The sequence below is a fragment of the Oryx dammah genome, unplaced genomic scaffold (assembly GCF_014754425.2).
Source record: "Oryx dammah isolate SB20612 unplaced genomic scaffold, SCBI_Odam_1.1 HiC_scaffold_1, whole genome shotgun sequence".
Taxonomy (NCBI): Eukaryota; Metazoa; Chordata; class Mammalia; order Artiodactyla; family Bovidae; genus Oryx; species Oryx dammah.
In genome coordinates, this window is record NW_024070185.1 from 60,942,753 (window position 1) to 60,956,220 (window position 13,468).

Below are 13,468 nucleotides of genomic sequence, written 5' to 3' on the forward strand. Positions count from 1 at the left end.
TTACACGGTGCTGGCTAACCCAGCCCCCAGCCCCCAGCCCCCAGCCCCCAGCCCCACCATCAGTCACTGAGGCGATGGTGATGTTACACACAAAGAATTCCAAGTCAAAGAGAGCTGCTGCAAGGTCATTACACCCAGAAAATGTCCAGTTTAATCACCTGTTTCCTTAAAAACATAAAAATGTGGGTAAATTTGAGCATAGTCTCCAAGGTACAAAGAAAGCACGGAGCAGAAAATAGAAGGATGCTCCTTTGGAGAGAGAATGCCTGAGATCTGAACAGGTTTCTGGTAAACTCAAACTGCCCTGCGTTGGGCCTGGCCCCTGTGGGTGTGTCTCATTAAAAAGCCAAAGTCCCTCAGGACAATTCCACCCGGCAAACCAGCTCCTCACCGCTGCAGTCCACGGCAGCACCCAGGAGGAGCCCGGCTCCACTCCAAAGATGCTGAGCAACTGCAGACTCTCCCCAAAGTCTGGCTCGCCACAGATGCTCCCACCCACCCCTGTCAGCTCCCCGCCCCCATGTTCTGAAGATGCAAGTCTGGATCTGTAATGCCTTCTCCCTTTTTTGCTGGTGGGACCCCAGGGAAGTGACTTGTCCAGAGTCTCCATCACCTGTGAAATGAGACAACACCTGCTTTGCAAGGACATGGTGAGGCTTAATGAGCATGTATGTCAGAGTGCCCACAGAGGCTGCTCTGCCAAGAGAGACCAAGAAGATGGGAGAGGGCCTAAGAGGTGGCCCTCAGGAGTCTGACCAGTTGCTTCCTGCCTCAGCCCTTGACAAAGCAGCCAGGTGTTCTGGAGCCTACACAGGTAGCCAGAATATTGCTTTCCGTGAGCAGGAAGAACACGAGGCAGAGTCCTGGAAGCAGGGCCTGGACTCATACCCAGATTCTTCAGCAATTATCCTAGAGGGTCTCCGCATCCCGAAAGCAAACATTCAACACAGGCCCAGCGTGTGCTAAGAGCTCAGCAACTGGTGCTTCCTTTCCCTTCCTCCTCCTCCCCCCCACTCCTTCTTCTCTTCAATATGTTCTTTTATTTTTTATTTTACTTTTTGGCCACACCAGATGCAGGATCTTAGTTCCCCAATCAGCGGAAACACAGAGTCTTAACCACTGGACTGCCAGGGAAGTCCCTCCCTTCCTCCTTTAAATTCAGAAGGAATCAGGAGAACGTGCTCAAAAACATGAACATCAAATAAACAATAAGAGGGTCACAGAAGGAGGCACCTGAACCCCAAACCCTGAGACATACAGGGCACCAACTCAACAGGCTCAGAATTCAGGGCCACCATTCAGGAGGATGATCCAGGCAGGGAAGAACACTTGTGGGTCGGCCTGCTCTGCCCCTGCTCACATCACTGTCTTGCTCAGGGTCAGAGCAGGCCAACCCACAAGTGTTCTTCCATGCCTGGACCATCCTCCTGAGCAAGGGGGACCCTCATGGAGGGGTTCTCCCCTGCTTGTGATCTCCCTACCACCCACCCATGCCTGGGGTCGGTCAAGATGGCTGCTATCTGGTATCTGTTCATTCTTTAAAGATGCTCTGGAGCTTCCCTGGTGATCCAGTGGCTATGATTCTCTGCTCCTCAAGGCAGGCGGCCCAGTTCAATCCTTGGTCTGGGAACTAGATCCCACATGCTGCAACCAAGGATCTCGCATGTCGCAACAAAGACGGAAGATCCTGCATGACACAATTAAGACCCAGTGCAGCCAAATATACTTTTTTTTTTTTAAGATGTTCCAAGTATTATTCTGGTGAAAACAGACCCCCCAGGATACCACATACCCGGCCACATTCTCCTGGGCCCCACACTGCTGCTCTGACAGGTTTCATCATCAAGGGCCAATAGGAAAACAGTTATAGGAGAAAAGTCTCTGTGTTTCCTATAAACCTGCCACAAAGACCATGGTGCTTTAAGCTGCTTCCTGTCCTAAAACAAAGATTTTCTTGGATGGGGGCAGGGATAACTTTGTCCCTAAAGACCTAGTCTGCCCCCTTCTACTAAGTAATAAAAGCAAGGTAACCCCTCCTGTTTCTCTTATTGCCCTGGTTGCTAGGAAGCTCCAAGCTTTCCATCTCAAAAGCTGTATCTTTTTTTAATTAGAAATTCTTAAGAGAAACTTCCCCCACCTCCCTACTTACTTCTTAATCCCTCTCGTGATGAACTGAACTTAGTACCCTACTATCTCTGGACAGTCACTGTGCCCTGCCGGGTTCTTCCTGAGGTCAGTGAAACCTGAACAGATAACCTGTGGTAAAGATTCAACACAGTGCCACCTCCCCAACCATCACCTCCAAAGTACACACCTTCCCCTGCAGAGGCTGGTGGGTGACCACGTGACCCATCCACCTCCCCGTGGAGTTGCAAGTGTCTGTGCTTACCAGTCATGATCCTCTGGGCCTCATAGGGCTCCATGTAGCCTGCGCTCTCTCCTTTTCCTGCTTTGCTTTTGAGATCATTCTTGGCATCAAAGGGATCCGAGTAGTCATCAGCGATGGTCACCTGTAGGGAAGATGGCAAGGGTGTGAGTCCACCTGGGGCTTTCTACTTCACTTCCGTTCACAGCCAGGCTTTGCTCCAACAAATATAAACTGAGTCTGTGCCAGGTGGGCAAGGAAGGGGAGGTGGAGGCAGGAGTCTGAACTGGTGCCCACCAGCAGGGAGCTCTGATTCTTGCAGGGGTAACAGGGAACCCACGTTGCCGTGCTCCATCCTAAGGGAGGTTCCTGGGCCTGCACAGGCAGGATGGCTGCTCCAGGCACAGTGAAGTGAGAACAGAAGCACAGAGGCAAGAACCTGGAGGGCGTCTTCAGGGGATGTGACTTGCTTAGCGTAATGGAATGAATGGAAAGGGAGGAAAGTTGGAAAGGAGCTCGCAGAAAGCCCAGAAATGCTGACATGCTCCTGGTGTTTGCTGAGGCATAGAAGAGTTTGTCTCGAGATAATTATGTCCAGCGTTCCACTTTCCCAAATCTGGAACACAACCATGCCTTGGGTAATCAGACAACAATTCGGTGAGATCAACGCTCTGCAAAGATGACTGAGGCCCCAGCCAGGCCCAGTGAAAACACAAGAGCAGCTCAGGGATGGCCAGACAGACTGCTAAGGGCAGCAAGGGCCTTGGAAGCCACACATCAGAAGACTCTCCTGTGACAGATGGGGAAACTGAGGTCTAGAGCGGGCGGGGGCTGAACCGAGAACCTTGGCTGGCTCCTCTGCCTCCTTCCTGGACTCCTCATTTGTCTGTATTCCAGAAAACAACAAAAGTTCCACAACAAACAGCAGTCACCTGGGGCTAGGTGGTGGGGGCAGCCAGGGGAGTCCCCTGAGACCATAAAAAAAATCTGAGTTTTGAATACTTCAAAGCTTTCTCTTTTCCCAGGAGAAAGGTAAAAATTCCCAGTTGCAGGCTAAGAGCAAACACAGCAACTTTTCCTCTCGTTGGAGGTGCCCCTCGAGGCACCCTCACCAGAGGGGAAAGCACAGGTCCCTTTTCAACGCACCCTCGCTCCACCAAAACTCACTGTGACTTGGGCTCCTTTGGTCCCACATTTGGCAAAGGGCAAGTCCTCAGCTTCCCAGCCAGGGCCACCCAGCTGCCTCTTTTGGGAGGAGGAGGGCAGGTTAGCCTGTCTCTCAACCCTTGGGGTTTCATGAATTGTTATTTAAATTGTAAGTTTAATTAGAAACCACAGGAGCCTCCACTCTCACCCAGCTCCTGGAATGTAAGGCATTTGAGGGGCCTGTAAACCCAGGGGAAGGGAAAAATCCCCCTTTGTCTGCCGGTTAAGTGGCAGTTTGTGGCAGCAGCCCTGGTCGGGTGAGCAGAGTGACCTCCAGCTGCCCGGAATGTGATGCCCACGTTAGGACCGAGGGCAGCTGCCCTGTCACCAGCGTGCGCCAGGAGGGCCGCCGAGAGGCATCGCACACAGCAGTCACTGCTCCCTGAACAAGGGCAGGCTTATCCGTGAAACACCCAGGGTTGGAGTACCGTCTGAGCATGTGCGGGGCCCGCTGCCACCGCTCCGAAGCGGCTGTGGGTCAGGCTCTAGTTCCCAGTGGAGGCGCTTCCAGATGCTGACATTGTAATCGTGGCCTTTCTGGGGACTCCCTGAGCTCAAATGACACCAGGCAGGGAGAGATGGGGGAGAGGAGCGGTAGGGCCTTTCATGTCTTCCATATGATATTTCTACTCTACCATTTGCAGAACACATTAGGAAGAAAATTAGACACGTGAACCACTGTCCTTCAGAACAGCTCAGATGCAGATGTGGGGTGCACAGGGTTTTGTGCCTCAGAGTTCAAGGGGCCAGAAGTCCAATGGAGAAAATGATGAACCTGCTGTGGATGACATGTAATCTCATTTCTCTCGTCCTCGCTTTCCTTGCAGTCTCTTTTCTTCGTGAACACCCTCCGACTATTCTGCAACAAGGAAGGGAGCAAATATTTCCCCAAGAAAACAAAATCACTTTGGGGGGATTAGCTGGGGAGGGTGCTGGGCTGCGTAATCTAGAAATCAACATTCCAGCTCCTCCCGGAAGTGCTCAGTAATTTGCAAACACGGAGGCAAGCAGGATACAAACCAAATCTTTGTTCGCCCTGGGACAGGAGCTCTGGGAGGCCTTCGGTTCAGCAGGCGCTATCTGTATTTTCTAATTAAAATGAGATCTGAGCTCAGACTGTCACGGGGGCCCTCAGGCTGCCTGCCTTCTTGCTTCCGTTTCAATAAGAATTTACAAATCCTGAAACCAGGGAAAGCTCCTGGTCTCTGCTGACATATGGTTCTAGTTATACCTGCTGACAGTTTGAAAATCCTTCTGTTTACAAAAAAACAGTTTAGAATTCTGTTAGTTTAAGAAGCAAATCGGAAGGTTCCTAAAAATGTATAATATTAAATCAATTTCCTTTCAAACTTCAAAGTAAGGTTGGTAGAGGGGAGGGAGTTTGAGGTTTAAGCAACGTGAAACTCGGCAAACACTAACTGAGCTGTCTGACCTTTCACAAAATCACGTCCTGGTTTTTGGAGTAAAAATTTAACCAAGAGTTAGGAGAGTTGAGTGGGGAGCTTAGCGATGCAATGTGCCACCGGCCTCAAGCATGGCCACTATCCAAGCTGCCCAGGGACACCGCTTTGCTTTAAAACGCCCCCATTAGTGGACAAATACCTTAAATCTAATTAAACAGTTCAAGCAAAAGGGAGCCAACCGGGACCCCTCTGTAGGTCAGGCCACTCAGGTATATGAGAAGCTTTCCTCGATTTTAATCTTGAATTGGCAAACACCCAAAGGGGCACTGGACCCTTCAGATGGCCTGCCTGCCTTACACAGGGGCAGGTGCAGAGCTGAGAGGGGAACCCAAGCCACTGGGCCCACCACTCCCCCAGGGAGGAGAGCAGCAGAAAGATGGCTGTTGAGTGTGGCTGCCTAACTAGATGTGGCTGCCTAATACATCTTCTTTCACGGTTTTGCCCTCCTGGGCTGGGCGTACTGCCTGCCCCTCTCTGAGAAAAGAAGCCAGGTATGGCTAAAACCCAGGCAAGCCTTTTCTTGCTTTCAAACAAAATTGGAGATTCCCAGGTTAGCCAGTGGCCCTGAAGGACTTTCACAGGCTTATAAAGTGGTGAAACTGGAGTGGGGTGGGGGTGGGTGCTGTCCTCAAGAGCCCTGTCCCAACCTCCCATTTTTGTACATGGCCTTCAGCAGCCCCTGGTGGCTCAGCCAGTAAAGAATCTGCCTGGAGTGTGGGAGACCCAGGTTCGATCCCTGGGTAGGGAAGAATCCCTGGGGAAGGAAATGGCAACCCATTCCAGTATTCTTGTCTGGAAAATCCCATGAACGGAGGAGTCTGGCAGGCTACAGTCCATGGGGTCGTGAACAGTTGGACATGACTGAGTGACTTCACTTTCCTTTCCTTTCCACAGCAGTCCAGAGGATTCTAGAATCCCAGCACACTCAGTGCCTCTCTGACAAGGCTCTGGAGTTAGCTCCACAGGCCTCCTTTCTGCTTTGCACACACTGTTGGGTGGAACTGGTCCATCCCTGACAGCAGTCTGAAGTCTGGGTTTTCTCGAGGATTTAGTTTCATGATGGGAGGTCGTCTTTCAATTCACCCCCAAAGGGAAGCACTAGAGGAAAGTGGGTGTCTCCACTTGGCCACAGGCCTACATGCTTTAATGAGACAGTGGCACCTATATGGAGAACCGGGTCCTCTCTCTCCACAGGCTCTGGGTGGAAAGGTAAATGGTAGAGCCACTGTGAAGGTTAACTTTGGGCAGAATCCACTAAACTCCAAAAATGCACGTGGTTTGACCCAACAGTTTCACTTCTCTGTATTTATTCCTAAATGTGCACAGGGAGACTTGGGCAAGGATGTTCACTAAAGCAAGTAATAAAGAGAAACTTCAAGAACCTTCTATGTCCATCAATAGGAGAATTGCTAAATAAACCGTGCCAGTTTCTACTAAGGAATATTATGTTTTAGATTAAAAAAAAAAAAAAAAAAAAGACTGTCACTCTAACGCTATTGCACCAACACTGTGCTCCATGACATATCTTTGAATGGAAAGAAGGCAGGTTGTAGAATGATAAATACAAGATGATACCTATTTATGAAAATTAAACAGAAACTTGTATCTCTATTTAATGTAACAAAAATGTCTGGGGAGACAGACTCTTCAAACTGACAGCTCCCTCGGATAAACTACTTCTTATACTAGCCTGAAGATAGGCATGGCCTGGAATCCTTGTTTTATAAAACCCAGATTCTTAGCCCTAACAACTTGTATATTTAATAAGTAACCCAGGTGATTCTTATGAGGAAAGTTTGGGAAATCTTAAGTTAGAGCCAGCCCCCTTGCCCACCAATCTAAAGCTAAGCCTCTCGATATGACTCTGGAATTTCACTTTTCCCAGATGTTTCTCAGCCTTGTTCAATAAAGTGAAGCAAGAAGTCAGTGTAAAATGCAGCTTTCTCTTGCTTTCTTCCCTGGAGGTCAAGTGGAGTAAGAGATGATCCAACATGCCTTGATCCATCCCCAGGATCCAAGACGCGGGAGTGATGGCATCCTCTGTGCAATCCTGAGGGCTGGTCAGATTGAACAACATGCCTGAGCTGGGGGGAGGCCAGACACTGCCCTGCCCCCTGAGGGGAGCCGGGGCCAAAGCTGGGCCCGGCTGTGAAGATGGGCAACGCTCTCTGTTCAAAGCATAGATCCTATCAGAACAAGACTACTGTTCAAACTCTCCAGGAAGGTTACCTGGCTCCAGGGAGGGCTGGTGGGACTGTGGAGAAGAGGTGAAATGCACAGGTATCCCTGCTAAAAGCACTCAAGCCTGCTGAAAAGAAGGGACACGAGACAGGCAGCTCCACCTTCCAGGAGTGGGTGGCCTGTGCTGTCCCCACTGCCCCACTGCCTCCTCCAAGCCATACAGGCACCTCCTATGCTCTGCTGCCTGTGGGAACTGGCAGCATCGGGCTGCCCCAGCTCAGCCACTTGCGGGATGAGGCAAGACCAGTTTCCACCACCCTCTGCTGCTTTCCTCTTCCTGGAAAGTGAGGGGGCGGCAACCCATGAGGCTGTGTCCGTTCCAGGCACATGGCTTTTGTCTGCTCTACTCTAAAGCAAACTGCATGTGAACACACCTGGGAATGTTCCTTATCAATTTATTCTTAAAACTGTGCTGGCTTTCTTCATGGTTTGGGGGTCATGGATCTCTTTGGGAATCTGGTAACTGATAAAGTTGTTGCTCCCTCCATCACATTCCTGTATGCCTGCAAAGTGTCAGGCACTTCTCAAAAAGGTCAGGAGCCCCAGGTTAAATGACTAAGCCTCCCCACTGCATTCGAACCACTTTAAAGAACAACTAAGGGGCTTCCCTGATGGCTCAGTGGTAAAAAAAAAAAAAGATCCGCCTGCCAACGCAGAAGACATGGGTTCGATCCTTGATCTGGGAAGATCCACATGCGACTAAGACTGTGCCACAACTACTAAGTCTGTGCTCTGGAAGCCTGGGGACTGCAACTAATGAGCCCATGAGCTGCAACTTCTGAAGTCCGAGTGCCCCGGAGCCCGTGCTCTGCCCTAAGAGAAGCCACCGCAGTGAGAAGCCAGCTCACTGCAACAAAGAGCGCCCCAACTCGTGGCAATTAAAGAAAAGCCCACGTAGTACAGAAGACCCCCCAAATCAATCAATCAATCAATTTTATTTATTAATAAAGCCAAAAATAAATAAATAAATAAGACAGAGAGAACAGCTAAGACAAAAGGAGCTCTCTCTGCCTTAGAGAGGTGAGGGGTGCTGACTCTAGCATAATCCAACATCCCTGGCTGAAAATACAGGCCAGTGTGTGACTGGCCTGCCTTTGGACTGTGCAGGGGCAGAGGGGCCACAGACAGGCTGGGGTCCTGAGTCTTGGCTTTCCAGCTTGAAACCCAGGAGCCACACGGGCAACCCAGCCATCCCCTCCACTCTGGGGGTCAGAGGGCTCCTTGAAGGTGAGTGAACAGCATGCACGGTAGCAGCAGCCAGCGGCTCCCTGTTTCCGCCCCCATCAGGGGACTGGCAGGCAGGAGTCCTGGTCTTCCTCTGGGGCCCACCGTGACACAGGCCCTGGCAGGCCTGACATCCTCAAGAGGGAGACCTAGCTGCCATGCTGACCAAGAGATGGCATTAACAGAACAAGGATTTGGGGGTCTGGAGAGGGCTTAGAGGAGGTAGACAGATGCTCCACACAGACCCAAACTATACAGGAGTAAGCTCGGTGAGTCAGGAAGGACATCTAACAGCCAGTGAAAGGAACAGCTGCCTGGGAACTGGAGCTCCTGCCACTCAGGTGCCCAAGCAGAGGCACCGGTGGCTGTCTGGTTTGGGTAGAGGTCAGAAGACCGGATACTACCTGTCTGTGCTCTGTTAGCGCAGCTTCAGCTGTTCCACAGAACACCAGCTTCAAGGAATACCCAGCTGGGTGGCTGTCTGCAGAACCCCAACCGTGATGGGTGGTATTTCCAAAGCCCAGCAGCAGGCCAGAACTGTGCAAAAACACAGAAAAACGAGTGGCTCCATAGAAGGGACCCCACCAAGCAGAAACGTCCCAGACAGAGCGTTCTGGCCAGAGCCAACTCTCCTTCACCCTTGCTGGGTAATTTTGAGCAAGCTTCTTTTTTATCTTTCCAAGCTTCAGCAATTCTTCCATGAAACAGGGCAAAACTATTTGCTTTCTCAACTTTACGTGAGTTTCACGAAGAGCAAATAATGTCATGATGGGGACATGTCAGTAGTTTATAAAGAATAGGCTATGGTGGCACCTCCTGGGAGCCCGGGATCAAGCTGGGGTCTCTGTCCACAGGAAGCTGAAAATCTATTCGGGAAGACAAAACAAAGACCCAAGAAGAAACCCCAGAAAAGGCCCCAGTGATGATTACAGAGAGAAAATTGGCTGCAATTAGGCATGACAACAGCTGTCACATTTCTCAACCACAAAAAGAAAAATGTTTGTGAGCGATCCTTTATTTCGCCCTTTTATGCTTTGGGGAGGATGCACCTAGTCCAGGGACCTGGTTAGAGGTAGAGGACCTCCAGGACTCCCTCCATGTGCTGAGATGGCAGCGTGCTCTGGGTCTATGCCCACGTCCAGGGCTCTGAGGGGTCCACACAACAGGCTGCAACACACACAGGACTATGGGGACACCCCGCCCCCATGCAGAGATACAGGCAAGCAGTCCCTGCTCGCCACTCCCTGTCCCTGGCTTTGACCATCATAGACCACCTCTATTTATAGGCACACCAATAAATCATTTCTGACATGGTAAGAAAATTAATTTGGGGAAGATTAATTAGCTACATTCAGGCATTCAGCCGAAACTCCTGGAAATCAGATGGTGGGGAGAATGCTTTTCTGCACCGACCCAGGACAGATTCCCCTTCTCTCCTCTAAGGTCTGACTCAGCCACGCAGAGTCACCTCGAAGTGCTAGGCCCCTCTTTCACTGACGGAGGTCAAGGGTTCTGCCCATGAGGCTGCAGAGAGCTCACAACCCTACAGTTCAGTCATTCAGGACAGTTGTCACTATCCAAGCAGCCGCCATCCGTTTCTTTGTGCAGACCTTGGGTGTTTTGTGGTTAAACGCTTCTCTACAGACCAGCCAGTTAGCTGGCCTGCATGTCAGGAGGCGGTGGTCTCCACTGGTCTTTCCGGTCCTGCCCCTCCCAAGGCCACAGCTGCTTGCCTAGACACCTGCAGGCTCCAACTTGTCAGGAAAAATGCATTCCAAATTATAGCCTTCGTCAGCGCCTCTCCAGCCCTGCTTGCTCGCCTCCCCCTTCCTCTCACATGCACACCTCACCCTCCTTCAGTTTCACCCCATGAAGAAGGCTGTGGGTCCTAGGTGGGAGGTTGTTGGAGTGGAGCCTGGCCTGGCCCTCTGTTTATTTACCCCAGAACCTTGCTGTTATGTGGTAGGGACCGGATTCTCAGCATCTCTCAAGCAGTGGGAGGTTCTATTTTGAACTCAAGAGATAGCTCAATCCCAGTATTTTTTCATTGCTTTTAGCCAGAACGTATGGACAGAGAATTCAGTGCCTCCCTCCTGAGGACAGAAGCACCTGGGGGTCTGCAGAGTCACTACATGTGGGGTCAGAGTTCAGAGGGCCTCGGGAGACAGTCTAGTCCAGTGGATTTCAAACTTTTATGTGTATAAATTGTGCAAAGGAAATCTCACATGGAACCCCAACATGTTCCACTTTCCATAGCCTGAAAAGCACGAATGCACTGGGGAGCAGGAGGTCTTGGGGAACAGGGAGTGAAGGTCAGTGCCAGAAACAGACAACCAAATGTTTCTTCACTCCCAGGTCCACACGGTTTCCGTGATACCTGGATGGCTATCTAATTTTTCTCTTAAAGTCTTTCTTAAAATTTTTGGGGCATACTCACCACATTCATGCCCCAGGAAAAAACACACTAGCTCCTCTCACAAGAACCTTCATCCATCCCCGCAGACAGCTCCTTGTGGGAGGCAGCCCCAGGCCAGGCTCAGTCCACCTGGGGATACCCACTGGGCATCCCTTTGTCCTCCCCTGAGCTCTGGCTCAGCATGGCCCAGCCCTCCTGCAAACCCCAACCACCCGCACCCACCTTCCCAGACAGTCCTCTCTCCCAAGCTTCCTGCTCAAGAGGGGACAAGTGCCCCTCCTGGGTTTGGGGCCACTGCCTAGAAAGTGCTCTCAGATCAGACCCGGAACAGGAAGGCTAAGATGGGGATTTTCTTTTTCCCTGGCAGGGCTCTCTAGACTGGAAGTGTAGGAGGCGGCATCATCAGGAGCAGGGACAGGGGACAGTTCTGAAAGTCGGTCACCTCTCGGGGCCTTAGGCCCCTAGTCTATAAAATGACAGCAGGGTGGGGATAAAATGATCCCATCTGAGTGATATACTTAGAACGGGGCTGGCACATGGCGAGTCCTGAGAAATGTCAGTTCTGATGATCATCATCTCAACCCATCATCCAGCCTGCTGGGAGTCCCTCCTCTTATTTAGGAGGAAACAGGCCTGGGGAGGGAGGGGAAGGGTCTTGCAAGTGACCTGGATGTCCAGTAACAGAATGCTCATTAGCAGGGTGACAGAACCAGACTCCTGGCAAATCCCAGCCACACGAAAACCTAAGTCATTTGGTGACCTACATACATATTTATAGCCGCCTGCTTCCAAAATGGGTTTTAGATGGCTGAATTGGAGTCATTTTTTGGTCCCATCCACTGTTCCCTTCCCAAGGAAGGATCAGGCATGCCCGTGGGGCTTTCTCACGGTAACAGGAGGCTGTGTCCAATAAGAACAACTTCTCCAGTGGACTCAGAGGAAAAGTATGTAAAGCAAACGCAGTGTGCAAAGGAAAAGTATGTAAAGTAAAGAAGCCAAGGCCTTTCCCGAGGTCTCGGGCACTTCTGAAAACCCCTGGAAACCAGGCCTCCATGCTCCACGCAGGGCCCAGGAGAGAGCAGGAGTGGAGAACAAGGGGGCTTCTCCCACCAGCCTGTGCTCTGTGCTCACAGCTGGATCAAGGGGAGACGGGGCCCAGGCTGGCACAGCGCATTTCAATAATCAGCAACAGTGGTGCAGGACCGTACTAAGTGAAGGGTCATTCTCTCTGAATGCAGCCCATTAGGATGATTCATGCACTTTTCCAACCTGGGAGCAGCAAGGCAAGCCAGGCCCCAGCGCCTCTAAGATGTGAGTACTAAACAGCGGCCCCCACCCCCATCCCCGAGTCACTGCCTGTTTATGGAGGACACGCAGCATCGGCCATAATTACCACCACCATATTTGCAAGTTTCCAATTATATTCAGCTTAATAGTGGGTGCTCAATAAACGGTGATTCACTTTTGAAAACAATGCCATGTTCTCAAATCCTTCAGCAACCAAGCCCCAATTAACTCTTTCTCACATGCAGTCCTCTAAGTTAAGCAGCTGTCCTTGAAACCCACAGCACTTTTTCTTACATGTACTTGGCACCCACCCAAGGTACAGGAAAGTTACCAGGGACAGAACATTGCAATGTCATACCTGTCTGTAATGGTGTCAGTGGCTTGTTTAATCAGAGTTACCCTGTGCTCATGATGTGCTCTTTGCTGAGAGGCAGACTCGGGCGGGTCCTTCCATAAGGCAATCAGCCCCTGGGCACAGCAGGGGCCTCACAAGGTGCACTGGGCAGGAGCAAGGGTGGGCGGGGATGTTTAGGGCGGTACTGAATTCAGGGACCTGAGCTTCAGCGCTTTCTGGCTTTTCCCCAGGTGTGGCAGTCTGGGCACGTCTCTTTCTCTTCTCTGAGCCTGAGCTCTCACCCCTTCACTGTGAAAACACCTTCCTCCAGGGGTGGGAAGAAACTGAGTCAACAGACCAAGGGATAACACCATACTGGCATGGGCAAAAACACTAGAGAACGGGGAAAGGATGTTGTTCCCACCTGAGATGCCACAGGCCAGATATTTTAGTCTGGGTTCTCCCAGATGCAGAACCGGAAGCCAGGACTCAGGTGCAAGTGGTGTATTTGGGAGCTGACACTTAGGAAGGATGGGGAAATGGGTCAGGGAGGGGATAGCAGCAGGAAAGCTGGGTAATCAAGTCAGCTACCAAGGTGGACCACCCAAACTCTACCCAATTTGGAAACTTTTGAACACTGTCTACATAAACCCACTGTTCAGAGTCACTTTACCAAGGTGAGGAAGACAGGGGAACCAGATACCAACTAACTCTGGGAGGGCCCTTTGGAAGCTATTCTTGAGCCCTGACTTCTGGGCTGCCTCACGAGTGTGGGAAGGATGATCACCCCATTGCAAGTCCTGCACAAAGCCTTGGGGAGAGATGCAGGTACAAGCTAGCTGGAGGAAGCTGGACTGGTGAGTAGGAAGGACGTGGCGGAGGCTGACAGCATCTGCTGCCGGGGGCCAAGAAGAGCCTCACACCTGGTGAGT

At 51.1% G+C, this 13,468-nt stretch overlaps 1 protein-coding gene across 1 annotated transcript in view; it reads right to left on the reverse strand.

The window, feature by feature from the left end:
* SHB (SH2 domain containing adaptor protein B) overlaps nt 1–13,468 on the reverse strand; it is a 138,163-nt gene that overhangs the window by 85,634 nt on the left and 39,061 nt on the right. The window contains exon 2 of the mRNA XM_040226066.1: nt 2,390–2,510. Within this exon, the coding sequence (XP_040082000.1) occupies nt 2,390–2,510 (121 nt within the window). The remainder of the gene's footprint in view (nt 1–2,389; nt 2,511–13,468) is intronic.